The 18,417-nt window shown below is 43.6% G+C and overlaps 1 protein-coding gene across 1 annotated transcript in view; it reads right to left on the bottom strand.

The window, feature by feature from the left end:
- The window catches only part of MANBA (mannosidase beta), a 114,622-nt gene that overhangs the window by 59,943 nt on the left and 36,262 nt on the right, over nucleotides 1–18,417 (bottom strand). The window contains exons 4-6 of the mRNA XM_019526367.1: nucleotides 12,772–12,942; nucleotides 8,718–8,841; nucleotides 5,592–5,767 (exon numbers count right to left, since the gene is read on the bottom strand). Coding sequence (XP_019381912.1) covers nucleotides 5,592–5,767; nucleotides 8,718–8,841; nucleotides 12,772–12,942 — 471 coding nt within the window. The remainder of the gene's footprint in view (nucleotides 1–5,591; nucleotides 5,768–8,717; nucleotides 8,842–12,771; nucleotides 12,943–18,417) is intronic.

The following is an 18,417-nucleotide window of genomic DNA, read 5'->3' as shown; positions in this document are numbered from 1 at the left end:
ATTGCTCCTACTACTCCCATTATTTCCCCCACCCTCTGGATCGCTGCCATCTTATCCCAAGCAGCCCAAGAGTGCTGGAGGTGCTAGTGGTGGATTCCCCCTCCCTGCCTACTCTTGGGGTCCTGGCAGACCATGCCACCCCTACACACCCAGATCCAGCCCCCACCAGACCCTGCAACTGAAGGGGAGGCGGGGGAAGGAGGTGGGGCAAGGAGCTGACAGACAGCTTTGGGCTCTGGTAGGGAATGGATCCATCTGCATGGGGTAGCACAGGCTGCACAAAGCCCAGGAGCAGGTAGGAAGGGGAACCCCCCGCCCCACTTCCCCCACTGCTGCAGCCACCACTGCTCTCAGGCTGCTAGGAGTGACAGAGCAGCGATTGGGAGAGCAATCCTGGGCTGGAGGAACCTATTGCAAGGTGGAGGGGAGATCCAGGAGCTGATGGGAGACAGGGGGATGATTTGGGGGAGGGGGGCAGGGGAGAGAGTGATCCAAGTGGCATGGGGGCCTTTTCCCCCCACCTCCCTGGCCTACACTGTGGCTAGAGAGCTGATGAGCAGGGCAGGCATGGAGAGAGCTTGCAACCCCTAGCCATGCCCCTGCTCACCAGCCCTCCAGCAGCATGTTTGAGCAGCATACATTAGAGAGGGTATTAACCCTAAACTTGACTGATGATCAGTAGCACTAGTTAAACCTTAACATATCATCTCACCCATATATAACATTTTCTGTTTTCACACTGATCTCTCTGCTACTGAATTATACCCTTCCATTTTGTATCTGGCTTGCAAATTTATGTGATAAGTTCTTCAACCTATCTACTACTGTGTGTGTGCATGCACATGCATATACAGACAGTGCTCATTTATGGTTGAACCTTGCCACTGAAACATGAACAACAATAGTAATTCTCACTGAATGCCAATAGTACTTACACATCTAAACAGGCACAGGTACCTTCAGAAAATCTTCCATATTTGGCAGTGAATATTTACTACCCATCACCTTTACAAGCGTCATGCTAGCAGTAAGTTGGTTGCACTGACCAGGTTCAATTAAATCAAGTTTTTAAATTAAATGAAAGGCTCTATCTCCATCCCAGACTTCAGAACTTTGAATTTTCCCTTCATATTGTTATTTAAATCAATCACTTGTATTTACTAATTTAAACGTTTTGGAAAATAGGGAAAAGCAACCTCCTCTGCTATCTCCAAGTGATTTACTAATCTCCTCCTGCTTTCATAGTCAGACAGAATGAGATTTAGAGCATCCATTTCATCCAACTATATCTTCATTCCAGTAACCAACTACTGTGGGGTACGCAGTAGCCAATTCAGGACATAATGAGGAGTGAGCAAAAGTCATAGAACAGTTACTAGGTCAGAGAACAGTTCAACAATACAATTTGCTACAAGCCTTCCTATCAAAAGCAGTTACAGAGCCAAAAACATTTCTTCTTCTGTAATCTGGAATTATCTCGAGAATTTGTATGCAAGTACTAATCAAGAAACTCAAGGAATAAAAATTGCAGCATAGAAGCCATACTGCGCTGTATCAAATATGGAGTGGCTTTAGAAGCCTACGCACAACTGGAGTTTTCTTACTGGCTATTAATGATTTCATGCCTATGCTCATCTATTAACTGATAAGAAAAACAAATTATAAGAGCAAGAAAACATGTTGTTCAGCAAAATTCAGGGAGCTTATATACCCCAGGTGGTTACAGTCTACTTGAGTAGTTTCAGTCCTAGAACATCAGCTGAAACAAGCTCTTGACTAGAAAGATATTTCTGGCCTGGATTTATTGTTTAGCATACACCAGGCATCTCTGTTACATAGAATACAGCCCCACATATGCTCAAATGCATGAAACCATACTGCAGGGTATCTTGTAAAACCAGCTGCTGCAAATTCAAGCAGCAAAGACCTTTGTGGAGGAAGAATAATAAAACTGTTGCCTTTGCACCAAGGGCAGTTTCCCCACAAAGTCGTGGATAAATTTTGCTAATAAATTTCTTTCCAAACAGAAAATAAATAAAGGTTAATCATGTAAATTTTCACATCATAGTATGCACACTAATGAAAACATAAAACAGGTAAAGGCTAAAGGCTGTCTCACAGGTTACCTGTATAATGCCAGAAATCTGTGGAATGTTGTCATGTCAAAGTAGGGGCAGTTTTAAAGCAGCCACAGGTGAAGGCTTCATGTAGTTTCAGACCCACATGACTAGAGGGCCTGGCAAGTGGGGGCATGGAGACAACAGCCAAGTAGGAGGATGGGAGGGAGGCCTGTAGCTCAGAAGCTGGTTCTCCAGGGCTATCTAGTCTCACTGAAACTGAGGAGATGCAGCTCTGCATTGGGTGGGGGCCCTGGGCCTTAAGCCCCAGCAGTCCCACTCTCAGCACAAAGTGGCTGCAGCTTGGTGATACCAGAGAGTTCAGGACAAAGCTGCTTGGTCTCTGGTCTTGCTGAGTTATGGCTGCTCCTCTCAGCACAGAGCCTGAGTCAGCGTCAGTGAGACCATAGTGATCTCAGGAAATAGCTTCCCCCAGGACTCTCTGGTCTCACTAAAACAGACAGCAGCTCCACACTGAGAGCAGGGCCATCAGGCTTATGCCCTGGCAACCCTGCTCTCAGCACAGAGCTTGACAAGGCCAGATTGCCCCAGGGAAGCAACTTGGTCTCGCAGAGGTGTAACAGCTCTGTGCTGAGAGCAGACCTGCCAGGACTTAAGCCCAGTGGCCCCTCTCTCAGCGTGGAGCCGCCACGCCAGTTTCAGCTGGAACCAGAAAGCCACAAGGAAGCTGCTTCCCCGGGGCTCTCTGTTCTCACTGCAACTGACAGTGGTGAGCCTGCTCTCAGCGTGGAGCCACAGCTTGGCTAGACCAGAGACCCCAAGGGAAGCAAGCTTCCCTGGGTCTCTCTGGCCTCACTCAAGTTAAGCCTCCCTGTAGCAAGACCAGTGGCCAGGGTAAGCAGTCTTCCCCAGCTCCATGGTCTCTCTGCAATTAAGCTGCTCAAAGAAGTTGCTCTCAGCAGCAAGGGAGGGCTGGGGGAGAGAACCATTAGATTTTGGAAGGCAGGAATCGGTAGAGTGGCTGGGAGCTGTGCATCCTGGGATGCTGGAGGAATGAAAGTAAAGTGTTTTACCTCCCCTGACCATTGAAACAATACCCTGGAATGGCGCACACACAAAATTTCCAAGATATATCTCCTTTTGGGTGGCTTATCTTTAAAATATTTAGGCAGTACTTATGATGGCTTAACCCGCTTTAATGGTTGAATGCTCGTACTTTAAGAAACTTTATGCCAGTCTTAAGGTAGCCTGTGACAAAGCCCTAATACCCATTTTAAATTAATTTGTTTTAAATGTTGGTACTCTCTCATATGACCTTCTGCTAGATATCCATAGCAGTAAAAAGGTCATATTCCATGAGATGTCTGTGTATCCATTTTAAAACAAAGCAGTGAAATCAATTCCCCCTCTAGCAATCTATCCAGGCCCAGATACCCCCCCTTCCCCTGTCCAACATAGACAATACCATCAGCTCCTGCTCTGGTCAGCTACTTCCAGGACAGAGCACAGTGAAGCCATGTCTGTGCTGTCAGGTAAATATTTGCAAAGTCAGCTTCACTAGGGTCCAGCTCTCTGGGCAGGAAGCCCAGAGCAACGAAAAACCCTCGAAGTCCTGACTCCCTGTTGCATACCCTGGACTCACCCAATCTAGGCCTAACACATCTTGGTGCAGTGCTAGGCTTTGTGCATGACCTTCCACTCTTTCACTTACAATTTAATACAATTCATAAAAAAGCAAAAAAAGGAGTGCTAAACTTTAATATCCTACCTCTTATTGAAGAGTTTTGGTTTGGTTTGGTTTTTGTTTTTTTTTTGGGGGGGGGGGGCAGTCCTGCTTTCACTTATGTTAAAGGTATAATCTGGATCCTAATTTTTCCATGTTAGGTCTCTGTTTTTAAAGAACTTCAATTTGTTCCCCAAACAAGAGGGGTTTAATCACAAATGGGAGAGAGATGTCGTGCTTTTCAAGTGCAATGATCCTCCACTACAGCCTTTTTCTCAGGAGAAGCCTGTTTCAGAGTACTGTGGTGGCACAGTTTTCTTCCATCTCCTGTGATTTGCACAGACTGAGCATAACAGTTACAATTTTTTTTGAAATGCTGCTATGTTTAACCATTATTCGTAATGAACTGCTACAGCGTATAGTTGGTTGGTTGGGATGGGATGGGATTGAATTGAAGCAGTTTGTCATTCATATAAAAAAAAACATAAAATAAAAAAAATCTCTCCTGTTAAGTATTTTCTTCCATCTGCTGACACACCCAAACTTTAATATGCTTGGGTCATACCAACCATGTGACTATTTAAAAGCAATGCAAAACACAGCACAAGTTAATTGTTTTCCTGTTCCCTCACTAGTGTGTAAGGGGCTGGGGTGGGACACGTGCTAAGGCATGTGGCTGACAGCCCAGAGGTCACAAATTCCAGGCCATAACAGAAACACTCATGGTGCAGCCCTGTCAAATTCCAACCAAACTGCAAAATCTGCTAAATACCTTGTCACAAAGACAAAAAAAAGGAAAAAGAAAGGATAAAAAGCAAAAAGTATCCATCTTTTATATCTGTGTACAGAAGTGATATGGTCCAATAAAAGGATTATTACATATAAAATGGTTTTATTACAAAATTGCTGTTACTTTCTGAAACACACTTATATTATCAAATTAACTAGGCCTTACTGCGGGCAGGACGAAAAAGATTCTTTTCACCTGAAGCCTTTTAGCACTGGGACTTAATTCCATTTACCCGTCTTCAGTTGTGTTTCTTATTTCCTTTGGAGCCCTTCACTTCTGACATTTCACCTGTCCTTAATTTTTTGGAGTCGAGGGAATCTTAATTCAGAGCTGGCAAAAGAAGATGCAAATCCACTGGTTCTGCACCCATTACACTGCCCTCCAAAACCTCACACTGGACCTTTTTTTGCCCTTACTGATGCAAAGGTATCACTACAGAAGAAGCACCTAAAGAAATGCTTCCACCACTCTTCGTATAAACCAAACATATCAGTACCTCAAGTACTTCAGTCCCAATCAGCCCAGTAAATGATGTAGTAAGGCAAAAAATATTTAGAACCGCAGGCCCATCTACTTCTGTTCCATCTGACAGTGGTAAGTACCAATAGTTTCAGAGAAGGATGAAAGAAAGAATCTCATTGTAGGTAAATGCAGAAAAGGCTGTCCCCAGTATAGGTCATACCAAGGGTGAGTTTGAGGACTAACACCATTCTGGACCCAGCAGAAGTGAGAGATGACCAAACTTCTGTATCAATCTTTAAGAGGGAAAATGCCACAATATTCCATTCACAAACATCTTTTTGTCTCAGTGGAATCAGATACAAGAGGCTAAAAGGGCTGCTCTCTGGCCCTGACAAGGGTGAGGAAGTGTTAACAGAGCACAGGACAGGAAACGGAAAATTAAAACGGAGATAGAGATACATAGACATGTTGCATACTGGTTCATAAACACAGTAGGAAACCTATTGTTGTTGTAACAGTTTAAGATTTGTCCCCTCACCTTGTTGATGTTTATGAGCAGCACAATGCTATCTTCCCCAGGATGAAGCTTTACAGTGTGTATTTGCTGTGTTTGCAGCTTGGGAATGTTCACTGTCATGAGACCAGCAACTGGCTTTGAGCTGACTACATCAAAAACAGACTCTATTTCAAGACTCCACTGCTGAGCACTCTTCACTAATGCAAAGTTGCGGGGGAGGAAAAAAAAGGTGGGGGGGAAGAATTTATATTTTATATACATAAAGAAAATACATCTCATCCACACACACAGACACTTCCACATATCCTCATTCCTATTAAAGATTAATAGGATTCTTATAATCATATCCTGTTAAAGACCAAAGTCCTTATGAAATGTAACTGTATTCAAGCTTGATTTTGAAGCAGACTGATGAGGTCTTCATTGTTTAGTGCAGGGCTGCCCAAATGACAGTTCTGAAGGGATTAATTCATAGCCACTAGGCTCCCAGTCCAGGATCCACACACCACTACTTCCATCATTCCTGATGCTGGGGGAGAGGAGTTTGGGCTTTTCCTCCCTACTCCAGGTTCTGCATCTTACATTCACCCCTAGCAGTGGGGTAGGGTGGGGTGGAGCAGCATGACCCACAGGCCTCTGGGAGTTTTTGGTGCAGGAACACCTGTGCAGTGCAGCACAGCTCAGGAAGGCCAACCAGGCAAAGGGCCCACCGTCCCCAGCCATTCAGAAACTGGACAGACCCATTTTAGCATATTTGATACACATGTTTATATTTGCTGTTCAGAAGAGGATTATGCAAAGCAACAGATTTTGCCTTAGTTACTGCCTTCTCATTCCTAAACCATCTTTAAGTTCTGAAAACACATCAGAGCACACATGAGAACAGGAACCCATTCATTCTTTATTATTAGAGAAGGGGCTTTATTCATCTAACTCTCCCAGCCATTATATTCTCTTTCAGCCCTCTAAAAGAAAAATATAATGCTATAGCATAGAGGGCTATGCTCATATATTGGCAAGATCGTAATCACAAGGTAACACAGCCACTTTTATCTATCCAGCAAAAACAATATTAACAGGAAATGAGCCAAGTTCATCATGTGCCCCCAGACTAAGCAAATGGATTTACACTACAGAACACCATACTGTGAAGTCTGTATGTGATGGGTCAAATTTGTTTCTCCTGTCACTCAAGTGTGCTCGAGGGAACACACTAATGATCCAAGGTGTCTCTCCTCCTGCCCTCCAGGTATCTCTCACTTCAAGAGCAACTTACTAAAAAGGTGTTGGGGGTCAAGGGGGTACCATCAATGAATGTTTGCTCAGCCTTCCTGTTAATGTGTTTAAGTAATTAAAGGACAAGAAAAGCCTCCCTAACCCTTTATTCTGCATACTACAGCTGAATGCTGTGCTGAAACAAAGGCAAATCAAACAGGAGATCTTGTCCTTATTATTATTACATGAAATGTTGCAAGCCTAAAACAGGCTGCTACTTTTTGTTTCTTTTCCTCACCATCTACCTCCTTCCTTCCCACTTCCAGTAATGGAACAATGCAAGAACCACTGAAAAACAGAAGTAGAGAAGCTCTGTTTACATGAATTGTTAATCATCATTTCCTCTCTTCACATACATGTGAAATCTCTACTTCCTTTTGACAACTAAACTGTATTATCACCATTTCAGTTGAGATATAAAAGAAGGCAGTACCTTCCAAAACTAACAAAGGAAATTTGTTCTTGGAGAAAATTCATTAGCTTGTGTAGAATTCATTGGAATTAATTTGATCCTAAACTTACCTACACTTGCCAAGAGGAGTGAACAAGAGGCCCTATTTACAGATGTGCTGATCTTCCCCTATTCCAGCTGAAGTCAACAAAAGCTGCGAGAAAAATCAAGTTCAGAGAAACTATAGCACCTTCCAGCCCCTCCTTTCCACTCCTCTGCTACGGGAAGCCAAGCAAGCCCATTCCTGAACCATGGGCACAGAAAACAGGAACAAAGACTGCTTTACTGACCCAGTGGTCAGAAGGCTATGACACAACAATCTGGCAAGCAAAACAAGCGACTGTGTTGTTTAAACATGGCACAAATCATTTACTTTTCAAATTTCAGACTCTTTCAGTATTAATAAAGATCTGCCTAGGTTTAAATGGTGAAGCAACACCTGCTGAATGAGACATCTTCTGCCTCACATAAGCCACCCCTTGACTACCAGCAGATGGCGTTGTGAAGATGTGGAAAGGACCAGGCACCACTTAATGTATCTGAACTTGACTTGAGTCTACAGTGTCTATGCTGAGGCTTTCAGTGAGAATTCCAGTTACCTGAATTATGGCTGAGACACAGAGCTATTTCAGGAAGCTTTATAAGTGATATCTTCACCTTTTATTCATGCATATATCTTTACTCCCAAGGGATGAAACTGCACCTACTGCAAAGGGCACATGCACTATTCTCTACTCTGCTGAAAATGCATTTAAGCTGTAGCAGGGGACAGTATACATGTGGTCTGCAATGGAACATATGACACATGCAGGAAGTTTAAACAGAAAACTAACTACTTTTGCTCAGCCTTGACTATCTTCGATATGAATGGAAGGCAAGCATGTGTCTGAGCCAAAAAAGAAAACTATTTAGATGGGCTAGGTGGCCAACATGCAGTGGGACATCCTCTCAAACTGCAGTTTCAGATAAATAATGCTTGAACAGCATGGTTGCTCTTCTGTCTCAATCTATCTGGAGTCTTAAAAATGTAACAATTGAAAGTTTGTTCACTCTGCAAAGAATGATAGCTCCAACAACAGCAGCCCTTTTCTGTCCGTCTTTAAATGAAAGGGCGTAAGTCAGTATGTTAACATAAATTTGTTCTCCAAAACAGAACAGAGGTAAAAGTATTGTTATATGAAACAAATGCATTGGTTGCTCTGTGCAAAAACAATTCTGAATTCTGGACTTGTAGTAGTTTCCTCATTATAACTGATAGTGGAGAAGTGCCAAGCAAATATAAAGTTAGATATGGCCTTTATCATGGTGGCATACATATACAAACAGTCCCTTCCCCAAATTGCTAACTAACTCAGTTCAAACTAGAACTGCTGTATTTCCCAAATGAAACAAGAACAAAGGACAATATCATCAGCACTTACCATAGCTGGGGACATAACTGAAGTAAATCAGGTGACAGATGTTATAAGCTTCAATCCTAACATCTTTCCAGATCCCTTGGGTGGGAAAAGAAGGACCCCAGTCCCAACTAAATGAACACTGTTCCTGGAATGCAGAAAGATGTATCATAACTATATTCTGCACATACTGATACATGTTTCTGGTAAAAAGAGGACCTTTATAGAAGTGAGCTAATGTCCATAAATAATATATGAATGCATGCTAATGACAAAAAGTACTCCAGTTCTTAGTAACTTAAAAAAGGACAAAAGCTACCTGTTTTTATTCCTCCTTGGTTAAATTCAGCTATTAATTCAAACAGTGAAAAATTTGTATTAAAAAGAGTTCTTTTTTAAAAAGAATGGTAGCAAAAAAGAGCAACAGCAAAACTAGCAGTTGCTTTCAGAACAACTCTTAATTTATTCATGGTCTAAAAAAAAAATTCAACTTTTAACGGTAAATGAAAACGATAAAAATAAGGAATGACACACTGATGGATAAAGGTATTTGTAATAATTTGAAGAGAAACTGTCAACTTAAATATCACATGAATCTGAAAGGGTTTTACCTCCTGTATTATTGCCAACAACACCTAAGATTAGTATGAACTGAAGAGATTATATATGGAATGCCCAAATGTTTGAAGAAGGGTGTTTGTGCCTGAAAGCTTGCAAAGAACAATTTTTCCAACTATTTAGTTGGTCTAATAAAAGATATTAGATTTACCCAAAGAACCTAGTCTGCCTATGTCCTTAAACCAATACCCCCATGTTTGTTTGGTGCACTTTGTATATACACAGGTTCACAGGTTTTTTTTTACCTATTGTTTGCATGCATGGTTCTTTCAGGCAGCAACAAAGAAAAACACACGTTTCAGAAACAGCTGTGACTGTAATACCACAGAAACTGACAGAATTAAATACTCCTAGCCAGCGCTAATACCTGGACCTGTTTTCACCTATTTTTGAAAAATGGAAGAGATTCCTCATTGACAGAGCCCCTTTAAGGCCTCTAATTAGCTGACCTCCAAACCTTCCTTACCCCAGCTTCCAACGCAAACACAATGGATCTCGTTAAGAGTCTAGTACAGTGACCTACAGTTCTAAATTTAGAAACTAATAACTTACAGCTGAGGCATACTAATTTTGGCAAACCACACTGCACAAATCTAGTCTATTCCATGCATCACAGGAGTCAGCTTGCCAGCCTATCAAGTTGCAAAACCTCCTTCTGGGAAGCAAGCACTGTACCCATTTCAAGTTTAAAAGCTGGGACAACTAGTTCTTAGAAAACTACCGTAATTGGGACCAATTTTTTTAAACTGTATCACCAGTTGTCAGGTTTCATTAATAGAATTCCCTGTATTTCACAAGTTATTGTAAGTAACCATGAGAAGAACATGCTCAAATCATTAAAAGGTACCTTTTTCAGTCAAAAGCCTGGGGGCTTTGACCACACGACTCACATTAAGATTCAAATTAGTCTACCATATTTCATGTTGAACCTCAGACATACAAAGGGTTTCCCAATACTTTCCAATGGCAAGAAGCAGGCTAACTTTAAAAATGTCCAAGGGTGTTTGTTTACTTTCAAGTGTGACAGCTCTGCTGTTGTACCCATATGTCTGGATTGAAAAACATCTTAAAAAATGTTTAGAGTAATTTGCAAGTCAAGTCATGTAACTCCTTTGAGGAAAAGCACTAGGGTACTTTCCATAAGGCTTATGACTATAAATATACAGCCCAGTAACGTATTAAAATCACTCCAAGCAATTTCAACTCTATAAATAGGACTACAGCTGTTCAAGCTCCTTCCCCCAAGTCCCCACATTATTTTGAAGAAACATAGTGGAAATAACACATGGACTCTGAAGAATTAAACTCTCCAAATTTAAGTTAATGTTCATTGCAAATAAGTGGATCTTTCCCCCCTCCTTAAATATTAAATTGAAACTAAAACAATGGTATTCAAGGTGGGCTCACAGCTTAGTGCTTTACTCTGCCATGGCCCTCACCACAGTCATCATCTCAGCTTTCTGATATGATGGATGATAACAATGGAGGCAACGTCTTTATCTGAGGAAAGGAAAAAATAGGTAGTTCTATGGGGAACGTGGCACCATTCCTCTGCATTGACATGTTCTAGAGGAAATCATTTCTAGTTACAGATCAAAATAATTCGAGCCAGGTTGTTTGGGGAAGGCTATTTTACACTACATGGGTCACTTACAGGAAAAAATGTTTAAAAACTGTCACAAGCAAGCAATAAAAAAAGAAAAGAATTCTGAAAATTACTTTCAGTATTGTGTCTTCTTACTGCAAGGCCCTTTCAAAATTAGGAAATCAACAAAATAAGTTCTGCCATATTTATGACAGTGAGTCAAGACGCAAATTCAGGTATCCTAGCTTCATGCTAGTTTGTAATTTTTACCAAATACATATTTATATCATGCTTCATGACACCATAAGAAAAAAGTATGGTCTGCATTAGCTAATGCTTTTCATTTTTCAGTACATGCCAAAGCTGTTCAGTATAAATAGCACAGTACATGAACAATGGCAAACACTCACAAAGCTGCTTGGCTGAGATTTTCATAGTCTTGGCAATAAACTCTGGTTCTCATGACAGCTCACTCCATTGTCAATATTCCCTCCTAAATTCGCCCACTGGATAAAATCACAATGATTGCTTAGTCTCTTCCCCCACCCTTATGACTGTCAGTCTTGTTCCTGACATCTCTTCAAAGGTTGCTTTTAAAAAAATTATATAGCTACCCTAGGTTTTTATGCCTCTAATACATTCAAAGTGTTGATTTACAGGATGTTTTCCTATGAAAAACATGAGCTAGATACATGTGCTGATGTAGGATTTTGAAAAGTGGGGTGCAAATAGTGCAGTGCATTATCATAACACACATTTTTGTCCAGTTAAAAGGAAACTGGAAACTTTACTAATAGGCTAGGGTCCTCAGGCTACAGTATTCAGTTTAAGATTGAAGCAAGAACAAGTAACATGTTACTGGAATGTGCATTAATTTCCTATATATTATGTATTAAAAAAAAAACACAAATAATCAAAAGATGTTGTTTCTTTAGTCCCACACTCATTAAAGGTACATCTCTTTCAGATTCATAAAACAAAAATCAAGCCTTCTTGACCATCTTGACAACCTATCCCATGCTTCACTGAAAGTTATTTCTATACCCGAGTTAATGTTTTCAGCTAAAGTTAAAAACAGTCTGCAGGACTATGAAATAGGAGTTACATTACCAGGAGCAGTTAAGGGACAGCAGAATTGCAGAACAAAGGATACCTTGATTAGATGAACCATTAAAGACCATTAAAAAGGAGAGTTGGTCATTAACAACAATGGAATGGACAGTTTAGAAGGAATCAGGTGTATTATGAGCCAGGACCTCAATTAACTCCCTCTTCCTGCCTGAATTAGGGATGTAAAATAATTTAAGTAATTACTCATTTAAACTCTTCTAACAATATCAGTAAAATGGTTAAGCAATAACGCATCTTAGCACGTGTATGCATGTATGGGCGCTTTCTTTTTGACACCTCCTTCTTTAACCTATGGTGCGCTGCAGGGAGAGGGAGAAGGAGATGGAGTGGCATGCTGCAACTAGTCCTCTCTCCCTCCCTCCTCCTCCTTCCAAAGGCAGCACACTGCACAGAGAAAGAGGCAGAATTGCATGCTGTAACTAGCTACCTTCCTGGGGCACCGTGCCCCTTCCCTTCTTCACTAGACTGTGTCTGGTGCTAAATATTAATTGTAATGGATTAGCGGTATAAGCTTACCATTTAACCTGTCACATCCCTAGTCCAAACAGAAATGCTGCTGCCACTACCAAACAGCTGGCTTTAAACTTTGGGTGGAGCAGGACTAAAACAAGGAGTGCAACTGCACTTATGCATGCCCATACCTAGTTATGAAATGGCACTGCAAGTTTAAAATACATTTGCTATAACATGACATCATACTTTTCCTTGCTTCTCAAGCCACATGACAAAGGAATCTTCTCTTACCTTTCTGATGAAATTAACATGACATTCTCCTTTCTGTACTGGGGGAGGGCACTCTGGAGGTACTCGGTATGCTTTGTGATATCTGCTTTTCTCAGCTGCATATGAAATGGCTGATAAGAAATGGACCTCGATAAAATTGACCTTCTTGATCACATTGGTAATATCAAAGCTCTGCATTGGGGGAAAAATACATCATATCACTTGAGTTTAATTGCTTGATATATACAGATATTAGCTGCTCTGTGTTTTGTTTTTATTTTAGTTTTACTTAATATTGTAGTTACTATTTAGATTTTTTATTTTAGTTGGGTTGACTTGTTTTTATTATTTGATATATGTTTGCAGCCTTCACAAGCTGAAGTTCTGGAAGACAAGAGTGCAATACTTCACAGACTGAAGAGAGAAAAGACACAGTAAATTGAAGTCCTATGAGTAGTTCTTTCTGGGCAGATCACTCTGCCCCACATAGGCCACATCCACACGAGAATGCACATGTGCACTGTTGCATCCCAAAGGAACTTGAGACACCACAGAAGCCACCACAAGAGAAACACAAGACAAAACGTTCCCTGTGCTGCATATCTGCAACCTGAACTCTAAATTTGGTACCGGGGAATGCCAGTATTTAAAAAAAAATAAAAAACCCCAATGCACTGGAATAAAGTAGTATGGGGGGCGTGCTTGGAGCGTGGCCAGAAGCAACTGTAGGCTGGGTCCTCCAAGGAGATACTATGGCAGCCGGCCAGAGCATCTCTATGGGGCTGTTACATCCCACTCCTGTTCCACCATGCTGCCTCAGTATGGGGGTGTGGAGTTGGGGGGGAGTCAGGAAAGGCCTCCACCACACACTCTCTCCCATGGTACAGCCCTCACCACCGCTGGCAGCAGCAGGTGGCAGGCAGCAGGCTGGCAGCAGGCAGCCTCAGTATGCTGGAGAAAATAAATGCAAAGCATGGCTCGCAGCAGCAACAGCAGCAGGCAACAAGCGCTCAGGGCACTCATAGCTCATAGCAGGCAGAGCCCCCTGGTGGCAAGTGGCTCTGGCTGAATCCTGGGAGCTGCACATGACAGCACGGAGCCAGCCCAGCCTGCTGGTGCAAGCCTCTGAACCAGAATGAGCTGGCTCCATGCCACCATGCAGGGCTCCTGGCACTGCAGATGGGGAACTGCATGCCATCAAGCTAGCTCAGGCCAGCTCTGTGCCTCCACATGGGGCTTCCAGCTCTCCTGTGGGGAGTCAGCCATAGCAGCACAAAGCCCACTAGGCCCAATGGCGTGTGACCCACCATGGCTTTCTGCACACCAGTGGGCTGGGCCAGCTTTGTGCCTCCACATGGGGCTTCCAGCACTCCAGCATGGAGCTACACATGGTGGCAGAGAGCCAGCCTGGCCCAGTGGCACACAGACTGGGAGCCACAGGGAGTCATGCGCTGTCAAGCCGGGCAAGGGAGTGCTGGAAGCCCCACACTGAAGCACAGAACTGTCCTGGCCCACCGTGATGGTATGTGCTCCTTCCTACGGCACTGTTAGTTCCATGTCCTGGCACAGAGCCGGCCATGCCAGTGGGTTGAGTTGGTGCAGCCCATGTGCAATGTGCAGCCCCCAGGACTCAGACAGAGCCACATGCCACCAGGGGCCTCTGCCTGCCATGTGCCATGAGTGCCTTGAAGGCCTGCTGCTGCTGCCAGTGAGGGATATGCACCGAGCGGGGGGGGAGCATGTGACAAGGGACCCCACCCCACCCATAAACCCTATTCACCACAGTGTAGATGACAGTGTAATCTCCATCTGGGCCTGGCAGGTGCACAACCATGCAGCTGCAGGTCCAAGGGGGCAAATACTGTCACAGGTAGCAGCAGGTCACAGCCAGGCAGCAGCCCCCACTGCCAGACTGCTGCAGTGGGAAGAGGGTGCAGAGGCCACTCTAAGTCAGGGCTGCTGCAGCGGTCCTGCTGGCAAAGGGGGGGTAGTATTCCCAGATACCAACAGGCTGGGCCTCAGAAGCTCCTGAGGACAAGTAGCCCTGAGCTGTTCACCAGGGTAGCTTTTTATAAGATCCGGGAAGAGCTGGGCAGGGTCAGTTTGCCCCAAATGGCACAATTTACTCCAAATTAAAGTGCACATTCAGGCATGTGTGCTGAGGCACAAATCGCCAACACAAATTCAGGCTACTATTTGAGTTTCTGTAAGCACACATACCTGCATTCATGGACACACCCACAGAGTCCCACTGAAGTCAATGGAACTCTGCATGGATTCACTTGTATAGAACTGCTTGCAAGATTAGGATATGAGATTATTTTTTTGCTTGCCCATTCCTAACCCAAAACCCCAACAGAAACCTGCTCTTTAGTTTAGTTCAGTGGTATCCAACCTTTTTGTCTAGCAGGCTGGATGGGTAGTGCTGGGTCCCTCCACAAACCAGATTTGTTCAGTGGTCCTAATCCAGCACCCAGAGCAGGTACAGCAGGCACCACCCAGCTATGCAGGGGAGTGCAGGGGCAAGCCATCCCCAATGAGACCTTTCAGAGGAAAGGAGCTTGACCCGGCTCCACAGGGGAAAGGTAGCGTGGCCCAGCCCTAACCCAGCCCCACAGGGGAAATGGGGCATGGCCCAGCCCCAACCCACCCCAGAGAGAAGGGTGTGTGGTCCAGTCTCTATCCAGAAATGGCAAGGTGGGGGGAGTAGGGAGTGTAAACTGGCTCTGCAAGGAAAGGGGGCACTTGCAGGGCTTGGAAATTTGGCAGTGGAGAAGGTGGCCATATTAATGGCAACTGCTCCCCTACTGCCAAGTTTTCAGACCCAAGGGGACCCCCACAGGCCAGGCAAAATGGCTCCACAGGCCACATTTGGCCCACAGGCGAGAGGTTGAGCATCCCTGGTCTAGTTTAATGAGCTCACTCATACCAAAGTCCTTCAGACTAAAATTTCACTGCCTGTGCAGCTACCAAACAGATTTAGCAGAGAGCTGTTTTTCACAAAAACAGTCTGCAGCGCCTGCAGGCGGTTGCTGCTTGCCACCCCATCATCAGCACTGCCAGTGGCATCTGCAGGTGGTCCACGACTGCCCTGGCTGTTGCTGCTGGTGGCGCCTGCTGGTGGTCACCAACCCTGATCAGTGCTTGGCACCACCCTGTCTCCCTGCTGCCAACAGTGCCAGCGGCATCTGCGGGACCTCCTTGCTCACCATCACTGGGCTCCTGTCGCTGCCACGCTCCCACCACCGCCAGTGCAGCCATGCCCCCCCAGCCACTGGGGGCACACACCATACATGCCAGGCACCCCTGCAACTGGGAGACCACAGGTGATGAAGCATCCCAGGCTTGGGAATGCCTGGAATGCCCCCTGCAGCTGAGACATCATGTCAGCTGCACTCTCCCAGCTGCAAGGGCATCTGGAACACCCCAGTGGCTGGGACACCAGGTTAGCAGTGATCTCCCAGCTGACAAGCATACGGGAGTTTCTACACTTGCCTGTGCAGGGGGAGCCTAGGATCACAACCCTGGGCTCCTTCTGAACCAGCAGTAAGGCATAATGGGATCTAAGTCGCAATCTCACAATCGTACTTCCTGCCATGCACACGTGGCATGGCAGGAAGGACAACTGTGTGACTTGTGCATCAGATCCTATCACACCTTTACCTGCATGTCTAGAGGGGCCTATATAAACTTCTGATGACCTCTATTCCTTTCTCTGAAATACACAGATACAGCTCAATACTTGTCCAAAACAGAGATGCTGAAGACTCACTATAAGATAGCATTATGAAGGAGGTCTCCATATGTGGATGTACAGGATGTATGTTCAGTTTCAAAATCTCACTCTGTTGCTATCCCTGCCCTTCAGTTTACTCTCACTTTGTAAAAGAGAGGTTTCAAGGATTGTTATGAATGTTTTTCATATAGCATTCATTTGTGGCACACTGGATATGCATTCTTGAATTTTTATAGAGAACAAGTGCTTTTGCCACCCTCCATTAGTAGCCACAGTAGCTTTTGACCCAGCCACAGGTAACCACAAAATAAATGGCATCAAAAGCAGCTCTCTCAGGGTAGTTGTGCTGGTATTTTTTTTGTTCAAAGACAGAGCTAGTAAATAAGGGAACAGTCATAGTCATGCAAACTTAGATTCAATCCTAATCAGTTTAATTCTGCTTTTACACTATGAGCTGTTTCATAAACTGGTTGCAGATAGCAACACACCAAAATGCACTTGTAGAAAAAAAATGCAAAATAATACTAACTGTACAGCATCTGCCATCTGCAATGTGTCACAAGATTTTCAAGTATAATTAATTACAACTCCACAACAGCCCTGTGATGGAGATGAGAATTATTCTTCCTTTTTGACAGATGGGGAAGCCAACACACAAAAAAGCTAAGTGATCTATCTAACTTCACACTAAGTACCAGGCAGAGCCAGAAAAAAAAATACCCATGTCCTGAGTCCTAGTGCCATGCCTCAACCATAAAACCTTCATTTCTCTAAGGCCAGAAAGATAAATGCCAAAAGACAGAGAGAGATCTTCCCAGCTTAATTCTCCAGCTGTATAGTAGAAGTTAAATTTCCTTTCTCCACTCTGTCTGTTTTACCCATTTCATTTGTAAGCTCCTTGGGGCAGGGACAAACTTACACTGAAAAGCTACAGAATTATTTGGTTTGAATATATCAAGCCTGTAACCATTCAGAACCGAATCCTGCCATACTGATACAGACTAGGTCTCCAGAAACACTCTGTTATCCAAAGGTCTGGGAATTAGCTACTATACATAAAAAGGAGAAAAAACATGCAAACATTTATAAAGGCTTTGCACTGCTTGTACTTATACTTCAGTATTGACATGTAAACCAGCAGCATCATAATACCTGTTAGTAAGTAGATTTACAGGTAATGTAACAGATTGAAATTTAAGGGTTTTTGGACCTGTAACAAATTGACTCATTATTAGCTGAACTGATGCTTTTGGGAAAGCTCTTCTAGTTTTGCACCTACATAAGGTCAAAAAATCCTGGTCCCATCAGTCGCCAAGCGAGGGGGCCCAATGTCCCCAGAGGCCAGTCGAATGGGGGGGGCGGCACCGAACAACTGATCAAAGTGTGCAAAAGCAAAAACAGAAGTCCCACCACAGCACTTCTGGTTTCGCCACTGACTCGAGTCCTACCAGTTGAGAAACCCTGGTTTAGATCATGAAATGTTTGTTTTAAGGTCCAATTCTGATACTGATGAAAGCCCAAATATACCTACTTTTCCCCAGAGGGGGCACGCCCACGTGCGGGGGCATGTGCTTGCAGTGACAAAAAAAGAAGTAGCGGCAGAAATTTGTACCACTACTTTTTGCGGCTGTGCATGCCCCTGCATGTGCACTTTGATGCAGGGCAAAATGCTCTGCTTTGGGAAAAACTCAAAACATATCTGCCTATTCTCTGTTCTAATGAATTTAAGCATTCTTGCCAACTATTTCATTTAATATTTTCCACAAGTATGAAGAAGAGGATGATCCCACTGACTCATAGCACAAACCTACATAGCAAAGGCAAGCTAAGAGAAACATTATACACTGGAAAATGCTGGTGATAAAGTGATCAGGTAGCATCCTAAAAATACAAGTTCTTATATTTAATTGTCTTTTCATTGCTAGCCTTTG

This window comes from Gavialis gangeticus, unplaced genomic scaffold (assembly GCF_001723915.1).
Source record: "Gavialis gangeticus isolate Ggan-Ray unplaced genomic scaffold, GavGan_comp1, whole genome shotgun sequence".
Lineage (NCBI taxonomy): Eukaryota > Metazoa > Chordata > Crocodylia > Gavialidae > Gavialis > Gavialis gangeticus.
Note: the sequence above shows the minus strand (reverse complement) of the source record. Positions and strands in the feature narration are given on the sequence as shown.